Source organism: Rana temporaria, chromosome 4 (genome assembly GCF_905171775.1).
Source record: "Rana temporaria chromosome 4, aRanTem1.1, whole genome shotgun sequence".
Lineage (NCBI taxonomy): Eukaryota > Metazoa > Chordata > Amphibia > Anura > Ranidae > Rana > Rana temporaria.
In genome coordinates, this window is record NC_053492.1 from 399059903 (window position 1) to 399076280 (window position 16378).

At 43.1% G+C, this 16378-nt stretch overlaps 1 protein-coding gene across 4 annotated transcripts in view; it reads left to right on the top strand.

Annotated features, from left to right (window-relative positions):
* Positions 1–16378, top strand: part of RALGAPA2 (Ral GTPase activating protein catalytic subunit alpha 2) — a 456753-nt gene that overhangs the window by 82863 nt on the left and 357512 nt on the right. For all 4 annotated transcript variants that reach the window (XM_040351179.1, XM_040351181.1, XM_040351182.1 and 1 more), the window contains exons 6-8: positions 8741–8918; positions 10613–10728; positions 14912–15050. In XM_040351179.1, coding sequence (XP_040207113.1) covers positions 8741–8918; positions 10613–10728; positions 14912–15050 — 433 coding nt within the window. The remainder of the gene's footprint in view (positions 1–8740; positions 8919–10612; positions 10729–14911; positions 15051–16378) is intronic.

A 16378-nucleotide genomic window follows, 5' to 3' on the forward strand; every position in this document is an offset into this window, starting at 1 on the left:
TTTTTTTTCTTAAATAACGAACATGTCATACTTTCCTCCACTATGCAGTTCGTTTTGCACAGAGTGGCCCAGATCCTGCTGTTCTCAGGTCCCTTGGCGGCTGTCTCGGCTCTTCCCTGCAATAGCTAACCCCCGTCTGGGAAGCTCTCTCCCGAGGGAGTTAGCTTGCGGGTGCGCTCCCTGTCATACACGCTGCGTCCATAGACAGCTTGTATGATTCGGGTCCATCCCTATGATTCGGCTTCATCATTGGATGTAATTGACAGCAGCCTGAGCCAATGGCTGCGCTGCTATTAATCTTTCCAATCCACGGCCAGACTCCGTGGAGAAGAGGACGCCGGGGGACGCGAACAGGAGGTGAACAGGCTCAGGTAAGTAAACAGGGGGCTGGGGGGGCCGTCATTGCCAGGTGTTTTTTCACCTTAATGCATAGGATGCATTAAGGTGAAAAAAAAACACAAACCTTTACAACCCCTTTTAATATAAATGCCTTGTGTGCATGAGGCTAGGGTTGTCCCGATACCGATACCAGTATTGGGACCGATACTGAGCATTTGCGGGCATACTTGTACGCCCGCAAATGCCCCCGATGCCATATCCGATACTACCCCCCTCGCCCCCCCCCCCCCCCCCGCCGCTGCATACCGCAATTCCCCCGCCGCCTATTTAATCAGCGTGCGGAGAACATTACAGCTTTCATTTGAATAGCTGTCTGTTCCCCGCCGCGCCGCGTATAGACACTCCCCCTTGCTCGGGATTGGACGGGTGATCTGTCTATCAAAGTGCAGATCACTTGTCCAATCCCGAGCAAGGGGGAGTGTCTATATGCGGCGGGGAACAAACAGCTATTCAAAGGAAAGCTGTAATGTTCCCCGCACGCTGATTAACTAGGCGCCGGCATCTAGGTATGGGGGGACATGGCTGCATATGTGGGGGGACATGGCTGCATATGTGGGGGGACATGGCTGCATATGTAGGGGGAAATGGCTGCATCTGTGAGGGACATGGCTGCATTCGTGGGGAAATGGCTGCATTTGGGGACACATTTAAAAAAAAGTATCGGTATTCGGTATCGGCGAGTACTTGAAAAAAAGTATCGGTACTTGTACTCAGTCCTAAAAATGTGGTATCAAGACAACCCTACATGAGGCCTTAACCTATTCATCTTCATGCAGGCCTGCAGCACCAAATCTGCTTTCCCTCACCATCATGCCCTAGCTTATTGTAACTTATTGATTTGTTGTTGGTTATTGCACCTTTCAGAGCAAACCTTTAACAAATCATATGATGACCCCTTTCCAGAACTTGGTCTACTCTCATGGCTAGTGTACCATTCTGTAACCTTCTGTAAACTTGGAATAACCGGTAAATTAAAGGGTGGTTATAGGTAATGGAGAATGTGGCAGTTCTTTTAGTTATTATGTATTCATATCTAATATGCTAAATAATATGTCTGTATGCTGTTTGATGACTGTGAAATAGTGATTTTTTTTTTTTTTTAAGTTTTACACTTAGTAAATAAGGTGGACAACTGTGCACACAGTTGCTGAGTTTACTGTGCCAGTTAAATAAATTGATGCTATGGAGTCTATTTACTAAAACTGGAGAGTACAAAATCTGGTGCAGCTCTATATAGAAACCAATCAGCTTCCAGGTTTTGTTGGCAAAGCTTAATTGAACAAGCAGAAGTTAGAAGTCAATTGGCTACCATGCACAGCTACACCAGATTTTGCACTCTACAGTTTTAGTAAATCAGCCCCTATGACATACAGACAAGCACCAGCAGAGTGTGACATGATATAAGGTGATGTTAGGGGTATCTGGGTTCGTTAGACTGGGGGTTCATAACCAAATGAAGAGAACAGAAGTTTATTTTGAACTGCCTGCCAATGTCATTGTACTTGTGTGCATAGTACACTTTTACTGTACAGTACTTTATTACATGACTCGCAGCCTCTTTATTACTAACCATCTGTCATTCTGCACCTTGCTGCGCCCTTCTTTTAGCTGTGATGTCATCTCAAGAAAATGTCACTGTTATTGTACAGTGTGCACTCCTCCCTTCCCTTATGCAAACTATAGGATCTTTTATAATACTGTACCCAGTGTAACTTAAAGGGGAAGTGTGGCATTTTTAGACAAGGAAGTGTGCTTATTTCAAATGATTATTTCTATATTGAAGGGTTATAGTGATTTTTCTCTTGCGTCATAATAAATAGCTGTACAGGCAGAACGTTTTTTTTCCCACCTTACTGCATACTTGGGCCCCCCGTAAATACATGCCTAAGCCCAATATCAATCCAGCGATGTGCACAAGAGCTAGGGCTCCATCACTCCTCATTGACTCAGATACAGCAGCAGAAGCCATTTTCTCCCACTACCACAATAAGAGCCAGTGATGAGGGAGTGGGGGTTAGGGCTGAGCCCTGCTCTGTGTGCCTTTTGAACGCACAGTGCAAGGCTCTGGAGTGAGCACACATGAGGCTTGCTATGAGGGCACTCTGTGAGGGGGAGGAGCCAAGAGCGGGACATGAGAAGAGACTGATCAGGGCTGCTCCATTAAAAACCACTGCACAGAGCAGGTACGTATAACATGTTTGTTATTTTAATAATAGTAAAAAAATGAAGCCTTACAATCACTTTAAAGAGGAAGTAAACCCTGATGGGTTTTACTTCCTCTTTTTCTCTGTACAAAGTCTGCAAATTTAAAAGCATAATTAATGGACTAGTATGCATTGCATACAAGCCCATTATGTGACAATTGCCTGCAAACGAAGTTTGCGCTATCCCCTGTGCAGGAAGCGTCCATCTTCGCCCCTCTTCAATCCAGGGCCACGGACCCCTGCTCTGTGACTGGCCGGAGCCACGTGACGTCACTTCCACACATGCGTGCAAGAGCAGTCAGTCACGGCACACGCTAGGGAAGAAATGGCACGGAGGTCCAGACATTTAGGAGAAATTTCCACTATCTATAGGTAAGCCCTATTCTAGGCTTACCTGTAGATAAGAGACAAAAAAATGCTTTACAGCCACTTTAAAGTTGAATGATAGAGATATGGGTATTGCAGGTAAAGTATAAAACACTGATTATCTTGTTATAATGACATCTTAAGTGGGTGGCATATATTGGGCAGCAAGTAAATGTTGTTCCTGAAATTGTGTTGAAAGCAGAAAAAATGGGCAAGGATTAGAACTACTTTGACAAAGGGACAAATTGTTATGGATAGCTGACTGGGTCAGAGCATCTACAAACTGCAGCTTTTGTGGGATGTCCCCGGTCTACAGCAGTCAGGACCTACCTAAGGTGTTTCAAGGAAGGAAAACCGATGAACTGGTGACAGGGTTATGGGCGACCAAGGCTCAATGATGCACGTGGGGAGCGAAGGCTGGCCTGTGTAGTCCAATCGAATAAATATGCATCTGTAGCTCAGCATGCTGAAATAGTTGATGCTGGTTCGAATAAAAAGGTGTTGGAACACACAGTGCATGTCAGTTTGTTGTGTATGGGGATTTGTAGCTGCAAAAGGGTCAGGGTGCCCATGCTGACCCTTGTCCACAGCCACAATGGACACATGAGCATCAGAAATGGACCACAGAGCAATGGACGATGGTGGCCTGGTTTTGATTAATTCAAGAATGGTATGAGGAACACAACAAAGCGTTTGAGGTGTTGGACTTGGCCTCCAAACTCTCCAGAACTCAATCCAATCGAGCATCTGTGGGATGTGCTGGAAAAACTAGTCTGATCCATAGAGGCCCCACCTCACAATTTACAGGACATGATGCATCTGACAGCTTGGTGTCAGATACCACAACTTGCCTTCAATGGGTTATAATGGGTAGTCATAATTAGGGATGAGCTCCAGCGTTTTCGCACACTCCACGTGCAGAGCGTGCCAGGAAGTCGGCACGACCCTGCGCTAACCGCAGGCAGTGAGACATTGTCCCGATGTGCGGCTGCAGAGATCGGGAAATGTCTTGCTGCCTGTGATTAGCTCAGCGCCGTGTCGACTTCCTGGCGGGCTCTGCACGTGGAGTGTGCGAACACGCCGGAGCTCATCCCTAATCATAATGTTATGGTTTATTGGTGTATGTATCGCATTTTAAATTAATTTAAAGTTGTACATCCAGTCAAAACTGTATTCCTTTGGATAGAGCGAGGAAAGGTTTATAATTCTTGTCACATTTTACCTGCTATCTGGGGCTTTGCTAAGAGGGGTTTCCCTACACTTTTGGGCCTGCTGACAACATATTACCTGGCAGGAAGTGAAGGAAGTTCCCCAACAGGAACACAGACCAAAATAAAAATGCTTCTCCTTATAAGAGTAGAGGGAACCTTTGTTAGATTTCTGTATTCGTCCATAATGTAGATTTTTCCTTGCGTCCTGTCTAGTGAAACCTTTGTCAGCAGGATAGGGCGTGAAGGGAAATCTCTCTAATGGAGCCTCAGGCCTCGTACACACCACAGGACATGTCCGATGAAAACGGTCCGCGGACCGTTTTCATCGGACATTACCGCTCGGAGATTTCGGTCTGATGGCTGTACACACCATCAAACCGAAATCCCTGCAGACAGAGAACGTGGTGACGTAGACACCGACGTTCTCTATCGCGCAAGTTCAATGCTTCCACGTATACGTCGAATCAATGCGCGGGATTTCGGTCAGCTGGTTAGACGTACTAACCAGCGGACATGTCCGACGGACAGCTCTCCAGCGGACAAGTTTCTTAGCATGCTAAGAAACTTTAGTCCGCTGGAAATCTGTCCGCTAGCCTGTACACACGATCGGATCTGTCCTCTGAAACATCAGCCTCAGCGGACATGTTTGGTCGTGTGTACGAGGCCTCAGAGATCTGTAAAAAATCTAACAAGAGTTCTAATCCTTCCTATCCAAAAACTAGAAAAAATATGTTTTTGGCTTGACATATATTCATCTTTTAAATTTTTTTACCCACACAAACATTTGTAGAAAATGTTTCCAAATATAGCGGCCTGTGACATAACTGCCCCCTGCAAAAGAGAAATATGGAGAAACACTCAACAGTGACTGTAATTTCAAGGACAAGTCTTATGTGGAAATAATAGTTTGAAGAACTCCTGCTGCCTTGAAACAAGAGACAGTCATTTTATAGTTTGAGATGTTCTTAAAAATATGCCTTTCAGGTAGCAGTGTTATCACCCAGAGCACTGTAGTGCTCCGTTTCACAAAAGTCTGGTTTCAAGCCAGTTAACAGATTTTGCAGCATGATACCAAGAACAGATACACATTCATGTATTTATTGGACCTAACAATTTAACGTTGCATTTTATTTTATTGTTTGGTGGATGCGTAATGGTTTCTTTTTTCTTTTTGGCCATAATTCTCTTGTGCATCACAGGAGTGCATGTCATTTTGCATTCCTGTGACCCAGAGTCACCTGATAGCGGGCACTTTTGTAGATAGCTGGCTCTGGCTTTCAGCATATGACTGATGGTCACTGCTCTCTGCTCCAAGAATACTGAGAACTGATTATTGGTCATGTGATCGCTCACTTCTCGGTCTTGCAGCCAACTTGGACAGCTGCAGTATTGAGGTGAGTATGTATGTTTGTATTTTTTTTTTTCTAAAGCCTAATGCATACTATTAGTTTTTTTTGTTCAACCCAGCGGGCTCCTTATGTTCAAAAACAAGCGCCAGATCAAAAGCAATCTCCTTAGATTCAGCAATATCGGCAGACCATGTGTAATATAGAAAAAAAAGGATCTAAGTGCTCTCTGCTGCATAACAGTACAATTTATTGTAGATACGAGTAAAGGGCTACTCACATATTATAAAAATAAAACGGCATAACAATCCAGCATGGATAACTATTCCCAGGGACAGCAGCGGGTGACGTCTTACGCAGCTCCTTCCATTGTACGCGTTACGTTCACGTGGAACTTCCTCAGCGGAGTTGGAGTTTTTTTCATTCAATAGATTTTTATTATTTTAAGCAGTAGCAATGGAAGTTGAACTCCTAAATCAAAAGAAGAACTTATGGAGTAGAACTGGAAATTATGGAGGGAAATCTTGTAGGCTTAAGTCTCCTCCTAAGCCAACACACTTTGTTTAAGGTTCCAGATAGATGTGACTGTTGCATAACGGTCTTCTAGTCCTGTTGAGTAGAATAACCACAGGAATGTGTTTATACTAAAGACAACATTGGCTCACCAATCTCCAGTGCAAAAGACTGCTATGCAATTTTTCATTAAAGTGGAACTACACATCATCTGAGCCCTACAAACCAGTAACACCATTTAGTTAATTCATATTCAAAGCAAACTCACCCATCCATTCATTTTTTCAATGCTTTATTTACATGGGAAATTGGATTAAAAAACACCCCGATGGAATTTCTGGCTGCAGCCATTCTGAGTAAGGGCAGATGATTCATTTAGCACTTACTTCATGGAATCCATTTGCCCTTAGCTCAGTCATGCAGGCAGGAGGATGTGCTTAGCTGGTAGAACCCCTCCTCTCCTCCTGAAGGCTCCTGGGATATATGGCATCATTTACCTAGATCTGAAAACCAAGACGTAACTGAATAAATGTAAAAAAAAAAAAAGTTTAAAACAAGTAAATATGATATACTTATCTATTTACTAATGCTAGCAGCATAAGGATTTAAAATAGACAATGTTGATTGAGAGAGTGAATTTCTGCTTTAAGCAATTATGCTTCCATGAGATAATCAATGTTGGTTCTGTTTCTGTGGGGAAAAAAAAATATTATGTATTTGATATGTAACCACTTGGACTGTGGACACAAAACCAGAACATGTGAAGAGCACTCCTAAGAATTACCGGACTTGATGTAGACAATGACCTGGAATAAATTTAAAGCAAACCCAAGTGTGATAACCACTATGCTGGTTACATTGTATAGGTATCAGAAGCATTTTTAAATTTTGTAATTTATATCATGCAAAGTAGGAATGCACTAATACCACTTTTTTTAACACAGAGTACCAATCCTTTTTTTTTTTTTTTTAAAGTACTCACTGCCGATACCAATTACAGATAGAGTAGGCAGGTGGGGGTGGTGGTTGGAGAGTTGGGTGAGGCTGGGGTGAGGGCAGGGCGGGAGTAGATGGGTTAGTGAGGGCAGGGTAGTTAAGTAGTTGAAGGTGGGGTGAAATTGGGATTGTGGGGTGGGAGAGTTGGCATGGAAAAGGCTGTGATTGCTGGGGGAAGAGGGTGGGGATTGGAGGGTCATTGGGAGACATGGGGTGGAGGTGACAGCTGGTGGAGGGAATGAGGATGCAACACAGGGAGGGCACAGAACAGGAGGGCATAGTACAAGAAGTTATGAGGGCATAGTACAGGGGGTTAGGAGAGCAGGGTTCAGGCACATTTACATACAGGGTTCAGTTCTCCTCCACCACTGCATTCTCATCCACATGGTCCCCCATCCACCCCTTCTCAGCTCTGACTCTTGCTCACACCTATTCTACTGACTTCATCTTCTCCCCCTCCCTTAAAAGCTACATTGTGCACATGCCTTACCAATCGTTGTACTAATGTAAAGTACCTGACGAACTCTTGCACAGGCATCCCCAACTGCAAACGCTGCCTCTCTGCAGCCAGATCATCCGGGGGTGTCATCACCCAGGCATCGGGGTCAGGTCAGAGAAAGTGCAGCCTACCTTCCGAGGCCTCCCTCCCACACATGACCGTACTAGCTGGGACGCCAGCATCTCCCTTGTCACCACACTGGGGAGAAAAGCTATCAAAAATCCCTGATCCTTTTACAGATGTAGCTGATGGGCTGAGGCTATGACTGATGTGTCCAGTTCAGGTCACTTCCAGTATTTGGTTAGGGTATTGGAGCATTTTCGCAAGCACGGATACTAGTATTGGCACAGTTACCAGTTCCGGTATTGGTGCAACCCTAATGCAAGATAACTGTGTTACAGCTGTGCTGAACCTGCTGAAGTTACATCCAGGATACACACAAAGCATTGACTTCTCTCCATATTGAGTTTTAGACCCTTCCTCTTGTCTGTCAAAAACTCCAGCCACTTATATGAAATTTGATTTCCAAAGCCTTAACTGCTGACCGAAGCTCTGGAATTTGACAGCAAAAGAGTAGGGGTGGTGCTTCCATCTGGACGAAGTGAATCTTAGCTTCAAGTTGGGGGTGGGGCATATTTTCTAGATGGAGAATTATCATTTGAACTTAGGACCCAATGGTGCTTCACAGGAACACCGAGATTAAGTTGAAGGCCGAAATCTGTATTTTCAAGTTCAACAAGGCCAGGTCAGGTCAAGTTCCCTTTCATTCTCAATTTAATGAGGCATTCCACTTTTTTCAAGCTGAAAAGGGAGGCTGCTTGTTTGCATGTATAGGGTTAGGTGACAATTTGGCCCCATTATGGATTTTTTGTAGTGCTGGGAGGATAAGTGGGTTTACAACAGCTAAGTGATGTCACTGCCTACTAGGGATTAATATGTCCAACGTTAGTTGAGCACATAAAACGGCTTACTAAATTGCGTGAAAATATGTTACGAGGTATCTGCATTCATAAAGCATGTTTTAAACAATAAAAAAAAATAACCACCAGCACTTACTACCAGCCAGGGTAGGGTACATGACAGAATCCTTCCGGGCCGTTCCACATGCATGTTTCATTTTCTTGCTGTGCTCTTGCATGTGTAATAACTTGCACTGTATTTTTGGCACTCTCATCTGTTTAAATGAAAATGTCTTTCATCCTTTAGATACGATGTGAAGGAATGCGGCTGTTTCTTCTCTGGCTTCAAGCACTGCAGACAAATTGCGGAGAGGAGCAGGCGCTAATTTTTGCATGTCTTGTTCCCGGCTTTCCTGCCGTCATGTCATCTCGAGGTCCTTGCACACTGGATACCCTCATAAATCCTACTTACAATTTACCTGATGGTTAGTGACAGTGCTTTTAACTGGATTGCTGACTTGGTACAGTTCACCATAGCAGTACATTAATCAGTCTCCTCTCTGCTGCTTAAAAAAGGTGTCAATTAAATTATCGTTATATGCAGCATTTTTCAAGCCTTAAATACCTGTAGTTGTTCCACTAAAGGAATTCATGCCAGGATGCATCATCTATTGGCATTCAACAAAAACCAGGCGCAAACAAAAGTGACCAGGGAAGCTTATAATCTTAATCACTGCTCCCAGTCTCAGACCTCAGGAGAAGAAACATATAAAAACAATGGGGCAGCACTGTTTTTATATGGATGGTAAATGGTCAATCCATGTGGTCATCATACATCATTTATGATCTACATGGATTGACTATTTACCATCCTTTGCAACAGTGCTCCCCTATTGTTTTTATATCATGTATTGGCATGTAGTCCATGGATGAACTGCTGTTTATATAGTTTCAAGTGCAAATATAATGAAATGCACAGGTAATTGCTATTGGAGAAACTAGGAGGACACCATTAATTATATTTATGTGCTTATTTAAGTTGCATAAAGCTACAATCAAAGTGCTGCTGCCGATCGGCATAGCCACAGGCCAAGTATTAACAACATGCACATTTTTGAGATGCTGTTTAATCTTGTAACATAATTAATGCTGATTAATGGGGTTTAAGGAAGAGCTCTGCTCTAAATAGAGACTTTTTAGTAATTGTACCACAGCTGTTGAGCACTCTAAATACAAAGCTAATGTTCAGGCTGACATAAAGTAATTTCCAAATTAGCAGGTATGCGTTAATTAAAAAATACAGATGTAGTTTGAAAAGCAAAAGGGTGAAAACGTAAAATTGCCTTTTTATCGATCTCTTGCAATCCCCACTATAACACAGGGAGCCATCCCTACTGTAGCTCAGAGTGGGAGGAGTAACATAAAGAGCCAATCAGTTGTGCTTCATTACTTGCGCGCTAACAATAAACATACTGATGGTAGGAGAGAACAGAGGGATGAGATTATCAATCCACTGCTTCTCCCTCACTGACCAATCACAGGCAGAGGACAGGAAGGTGACCTAGCTTTTTTGCTTAATTGCAGTAGAGCATAAGCATGTAATATCGTGTATTTGCATTATCATTTCTTACCTATAATGCAGATGAAGGAAAGTTCCTTTGTTTGTGGGATTAGTGCTTTGTTCTATTTCACATTCAGAAATGAAATTCTTAATGCGAGATTAGTTACAAAGAGTCATAAGAATTCTGCACTCCTGTGCCCAGATTTAGCCGACTGCGGGCCAAGGTCTGCTGTTGACTGACGTCACAGAGCCAGGCTCTGCAGGGATCCCAACAATAATGTTGGGATCCACGCAGATGCCTGACTGGTGGCTGGCTCAGCCTCTGAGTGCACCGCTCCTGCACCTCCACATTCTGTCTCTCTGCTGGAGGGACAGAGCACAGACTGACAGTCACCGCTCTTTGTTCAGAGCTGACCTGACAACTTAGTGATGGGCTCTGTTCTTGGTGTAGAGGTGGTGGGAGACAGCAGCAGCTCGGATCGATGCTGCACTCTGCATAGGTGAGTATTATTGCTTATTTTTTTTCAAATCCCACACTTCTCTTTGGTTACTGCTTGTTACTGCTGATACAAATGTGTTTATATTATATTACTATAGTTTTCCTCATTTGTGTTTTAGGTAAAGTTTACCCCGAAGAGATAACCCCTCTTTTGCCAGCTGTGTCTGGTGAGAAAACTCCTGAAGATCAAAGCTGCTATTTCTTACAGATGTTGCTGAAATACATGGTAATACAGGTAAGAGCCTTAAAATCGCAGTCCTCCAATCCGCTCTTCAAATCAAGCTGTCTTATAAAGTCCAGACATTATTCAAATGAACTGCCTACATTCAGAGAACAGCTTTAACACTGAAGCTGAGCTCCATGCAGATATGATAACATTGCCTAATTCATGTATGTCTTAATTAAAATCAAATAGTGGTAAACCTGTTAAGTACTTGAATTTTTCCAGATATCAGCCTCCTGCACTCCACTGCATTGAACTGGCATTGGGAGAGGGAGGGGGCAGCACTGACAATCAATTCTGTGTTGCTTTGCACAGCCATGTTAGCCAGTTTTTTTGATCAGGCTTACAGAAGGAGCAAGCAGCTTTGTATTTAACGATTTGCCTGGATTTTAAATCCAAATATTGTTATCATAAGGGCAAATTATGGCTTGGCAGTACATGTGCAGAAACAACTGTTGGGGAGATACCTAAAAGCACAATGAGTGTATCATGTGCCAGATTATATTATTATTGCCCATCCCTCCTAAGTGACAGGTAGCCAGTTCTTAAAGCGTTTGTAACCCTAAACAAAAAAAAATTAGACGCTGTTCCTTTTAAAGCATGCTAAACCGCACAGTGCTTGTGCTGTGTAATTTGGCCCCCTGTAACACCTGAAATACCTGGCTGATCCTGCCTGGTTCTGCCCTCCCCACTGTTAACTGACCACGACTTATCATGGCTGCTGAGCCCTGGCACCGTGGTCAGTTGGGTGCCTCCGTCATCCACAGCTCTTCTCTCTCCTCTCTCCCCCCTCCCTGCCTGTCAGCTAGTGACCGTGCCTGCCCCCCCTGCTGCTGACATTACAGTGTAAATTACATGCAATCCCCTTTGTTAGAAAGCATCCAATGCTGCCGTGTCTGTGCTTTGTAAAGAATATGCCCATTTCTACCTGAATTCACAGTGCCGCTGGGCGCTCTGACATCTCAGCTCTCTTCTCCTATCATCCTGACTGACGGCAGCGGGGTATTCTTGGGCCCATCTCGCTCTAGCCATCAAATCAGGAGAGGGAGCAGTGAGGAGTCACATGAGCGTCGAGCAGCGCTGTGAAATAATGTCGAAATTTGCAAACGGGGATTGCATGTAATTTACTAAGTGGCTTAACAAACACTTTAACAGAACTACCAGTAAACTTGTTCAATAGCATGCTGTGGGCACCCAATCTGTCTGTGTGAGCTGAGGCAACCATTGCAGTAATTGCTGCCATTCCCTTTATATAATTTGACACGACATTTCTTAACCTGGCTGGTGGTATTCCTGAGTCTGGCTCGGGGTGAGATTTTTGTGCTGCGATCATTAACCCCGAGCCAGACTCGGGCTCGCCTCGCAGCATCCACAGGCACAAGTTACTTACCTTGTCCCTGGATCCTGCGATGTCCTCGCTCGATTCACACGGTGTCCCTGTGTGCTGCCGATCTCCGTTCCCTACGACGTTACGACGCACGGCGGTGGTGAACGGCACCAATTCAAAAAGGTAAATAAACATATTGCATACAGTATACTGTAATCTTATAGATTACAGTACTGTATGTAAAAAATACACACCCCCATTGTCCCTAGTGGTCTGCCCAGTGTCCTGCATGTACTTTTATAAAATAAAAACTGTTCTTTCTGCCTGCAAACTGTAGATTGTCCATAGCAACCAAAAATTGTCCCTTTATGTCAAAAGTGATTTTAGAGCAGCTAGAAAACAGCGATAATAAATTATAATCACTTGCAGAATTGAGCGATAGCGTTTTGTGGGGAAATTCGTCATAAAAAAATAAAAGTAATGACAGCGACAATTCTGCAACTGAGAAAATTTCAGTGTTTTTGATTTGATTCCATTATTGAATAATTTTTATTATAATTACATTATTATTTGTTATAATTATTTATAGTTATTTATTATATTATAATTTATGATTTTGTTTTTCAAACTTTATCATACCCGGGATGTCTACTAGACTCTGGTTTGGACAGATTTAAGTGAGTCATTCCTAAGAATTACAGGCCTACAATTTAAAACGCCAAATTTCCATGCAAAATAATTGTACCGCTTTCAGCACCTAAAATCTGAAATAATCATACCGCCAGGGAGGTTAAAAGATTATTTTTTTTAAAGAATCCTACTTTCCTAGGTGGATGCAGCATCAGTCCTCCGGCAGCTCTAACACTGAGAGCCGAGCAATCGAACACCTCCGATTGCTCAGTTCTCACAGCTCCGCGAGCAGAGAAGTCACCTGCTCTCTGCTCTCCCACACCCCCCCCCCCCCGCCCCTCACAGCTTTGGCTGTACTTCTCCTTTTAATGAAAGAAACAATTCAGTGTTTGATTATTCTGCAGTAGGTTTGAAGTCCCTGTAGCACTGTAAATGCTTATGAACAAAAGACAATATCTTGCATTGTAAGGGGCCAGATCATACAGTTAGCGTCTAGGAGCAGAAAAAAATGTTTTTGTAGAGTTTTTTTTTCAGCAGAAAAAAACACCAAATGCGCCAAACTGCCTCTACTAAAATACTCCTAACCGCTCTTCTTTTATTTTTTCTTGTTCTTCATGTACTGCAAACATGCTAATAAACTGCAAATGCTCCTAAAATCTTCTAAAAGCTACTAAAATGCTACTAGAAGCTGGCACAAAAATGCTATAATCAGCCTTTTTTTCCTCCTAGTTTTTTTTTTCTTGAGCTTATGAAAAATGCTTGTATGCATGGAGCCTAAAGCACTAGTAGAATTTTGTTCAAACTTTCATATAAAACTTCTTTCTTAGAACATTCTTTCTTGCCATCTTTGAGTCAGTTTATTTCAAAAGCTGTAACATTTTGTCCAGACCTGCAATTTGATTACTCGATCAACTTGGCACATTCAGCCTGCCCATTAACATTCAGCCTGCCCATTAATGGTTCGAATCTCGGCTGGTTCCTGCTGAAACTGCAGAGAGTGCCTGTTTTGCCAGCCTAAGTATACAATGTTGTTAAGACTGCTGTGCAGGAGATTCTAAGATGTTCATGTTAAAGAGAGATTCTATGTAAAAAAGTTATCTAAAAAACGGTTTGCGGAGTGTATGTTAAGTTTAGACACCCTGATATCGGTTTGCAAATTGCAGTGTGATTTGCAGCATCGGATCTCATTGGGTGTTCACACCCATGCAACCCTATTCTGGTGCAGTAAAAAAAAAGGGTCCTGCACGAGTTTGGTGCGAATGTGGTGTGATTTGAGCCATACAAATCCAAGGCTCAAATCGCACCCTAGAGACACAGCATGCAAATTGCACAGGAATGTGCTGCGATTCCTGTGCAAATTACATTCGGTGTCCAACACTGCATCAATGTGAACCCAGGTTCAATCCCTGAATAATAATAGGCATTAGATCTATGACCTGATCAGTGGGGCAATCCTGAAAAAGCTTTACATCTACTGCCTGGCTAGGATCTGCTTTGCTATGATTTTTCCCTCTTTGGGGGTCATGCTGTTATTAATGGTCTCGCGCTTTACGACATGCTGGAAGTCAGAGTGGCTTTTAGTAATCGGTCCCCATGACTGAGGATGAGCTCAGGCATGTTCGCAAGTCCACGTGCCCGCGCCTACCAGAAAGCTGACACTCCACAGGGCTAATCACAGGCAGTGAGACATTTCCCGAACCGCGGCTGCACAGATCAGGAAATGTCTCACTACCTGTGATTAGCGCTGCGGTGTGTCCGCTTCCTGGCGGGCGAGGGCACGTGGACTTTAAACATGCCTGAGTTCATCTTTACCCATGACTGGCCATAGAAATCGCGTGACAAATGTGCAATGAATATACTGCTTTTTTACTATAGGAAATTTGGTTGGGAGACAAACAAATGAATGGTACAGCATATTGCCCTTTAGTGTGGAATATAAAAACGAACAGCGTGTAATCGCAAACCTAAAACTCCAGTCTGGGGGGAAAAACCTTGCAATGGGCTCCCCTGAACTACAAGGGTTAAATACTCATTACTTCTAGGGGGTAGAAAGAGGTATATTTGCTTATTTTTATCCCTCAATTGATGCTCCCCCTTTTCTCTCTGATGCTTCGGGCCGTGGGCGGTCACCTGCATCATTATCTACACTGTGGGGTTATTAGTCTTGTATTGTAAGGAGTAATATGTATGTATACTCATCTACATTTTAAAATAAAATATATTTATTTTTATTTACAGGCTGCAAGTTTATCATGGAGAAATAAAGAAAACCAAGACACAGGCTTTAGGTTTTTATTTAATCTGTTTAGAAAGTATTATCTTCATCATTTGTTTCCTTCATTTACGAAGTTAACCAACCTTTATAAGCCTGTACTTGGTGAGTATTTGTAATATATAACTACTGTACATATTTTAGTTTTAATGGTACATTATGTCTTTTCATGTATATGCTGCAAATGTACAGTATAACGTTGCCTAAATGATTTAATCTTATCTGCTTGCTCTCACTCCCGCTTGTCGGTCTGGATTTCGGCCACGATTTCAGAGACATCTGTTTCTGCACAAATGTCAATGTAAATTGCAGCCCGAAATTGCAAAAAGTAGTACAGCAACTACTTTTTGAAATCGGTGCAGTGCTGCAGATGCGGCACCAATTAGGACGATGCCATTGCTGGCAAATGCCGCTGATTTGACATGTCAAATCACACCAATGTGAACCAGGGCTTCGTGTATTGATAAAAAAAATGAAGGCCCCTTTCACACTACCGCTACTTCAAAGGTGCGCGATTTCACGCATGTGATTTAGACACGATTTTAAGAAATTCCTGTGTAACTCGCATCAAAGTCGGACCAAAGTAGCGCAGGGACTACTTTGAAGTTGGCACAAGTCATACTAATATGAATGGTTGTCATTGTAAATCATGGGGAACGACTTGTCATGTGACTTTGCAGTCCCAAGTCGCAGGACAAGTCGTGTGAAAGGAGCCTTAAGGATAAGTTCACCTTTTGTAACATGTTGCATGTTATACCCATATTCAGGGTGTAACATGTAAGATGTTACAAATACACCGGCCCCCTAGCTCAGAAGTTATGTTCCTTGTAACAAAAAAAATCAAGTAAAGAGGCACACAGAGGAGGGTTTAATGGCTAATAAAGGTATTGGAAACCAAATTATGATGCCTGCTCTTTGGTAGGACTTGCCTTTTAACAAAAAATAATAAATGCAATTGTTTGCATTATTTTTTTTTTCTGGAGCCTCTGAAGCATTGTGCCCACAATGCAAGACTCCTGCAGACCTGTCAGTGTATATGTGTGCCTGTACATTGTACGGGCAAGCAGGTAGAATCTGACAGGAAGACTCAATGAACTGCCAACAGCGCTCCACAGCATTGTGGTAATTTATTGAGAACTACAAGCCGATAGCCGCAAAGGCTGTTAGGACTTGTCGTTTTCCATTCACAGAGGACTGTGAGGCTGGGTTCACACTATGTGTTGAGCGGTTCACAGCAGAGGGTCTGGTGAATCACCGTTTTCAGGTCCGAATTAGGTCAGAATTTTTGCTTGAATTCAGACCCGAAAAGGGGTCTGAGGCCGCCCTGGAGACGTGTGAACCATTGAGAGCTTGTCACACTCTTCTGTCATGCGAATTGGATGCGGGGAAAAGCTGCATCCAATTCACATAAGTGTGAACCCAGCCTCATGGAG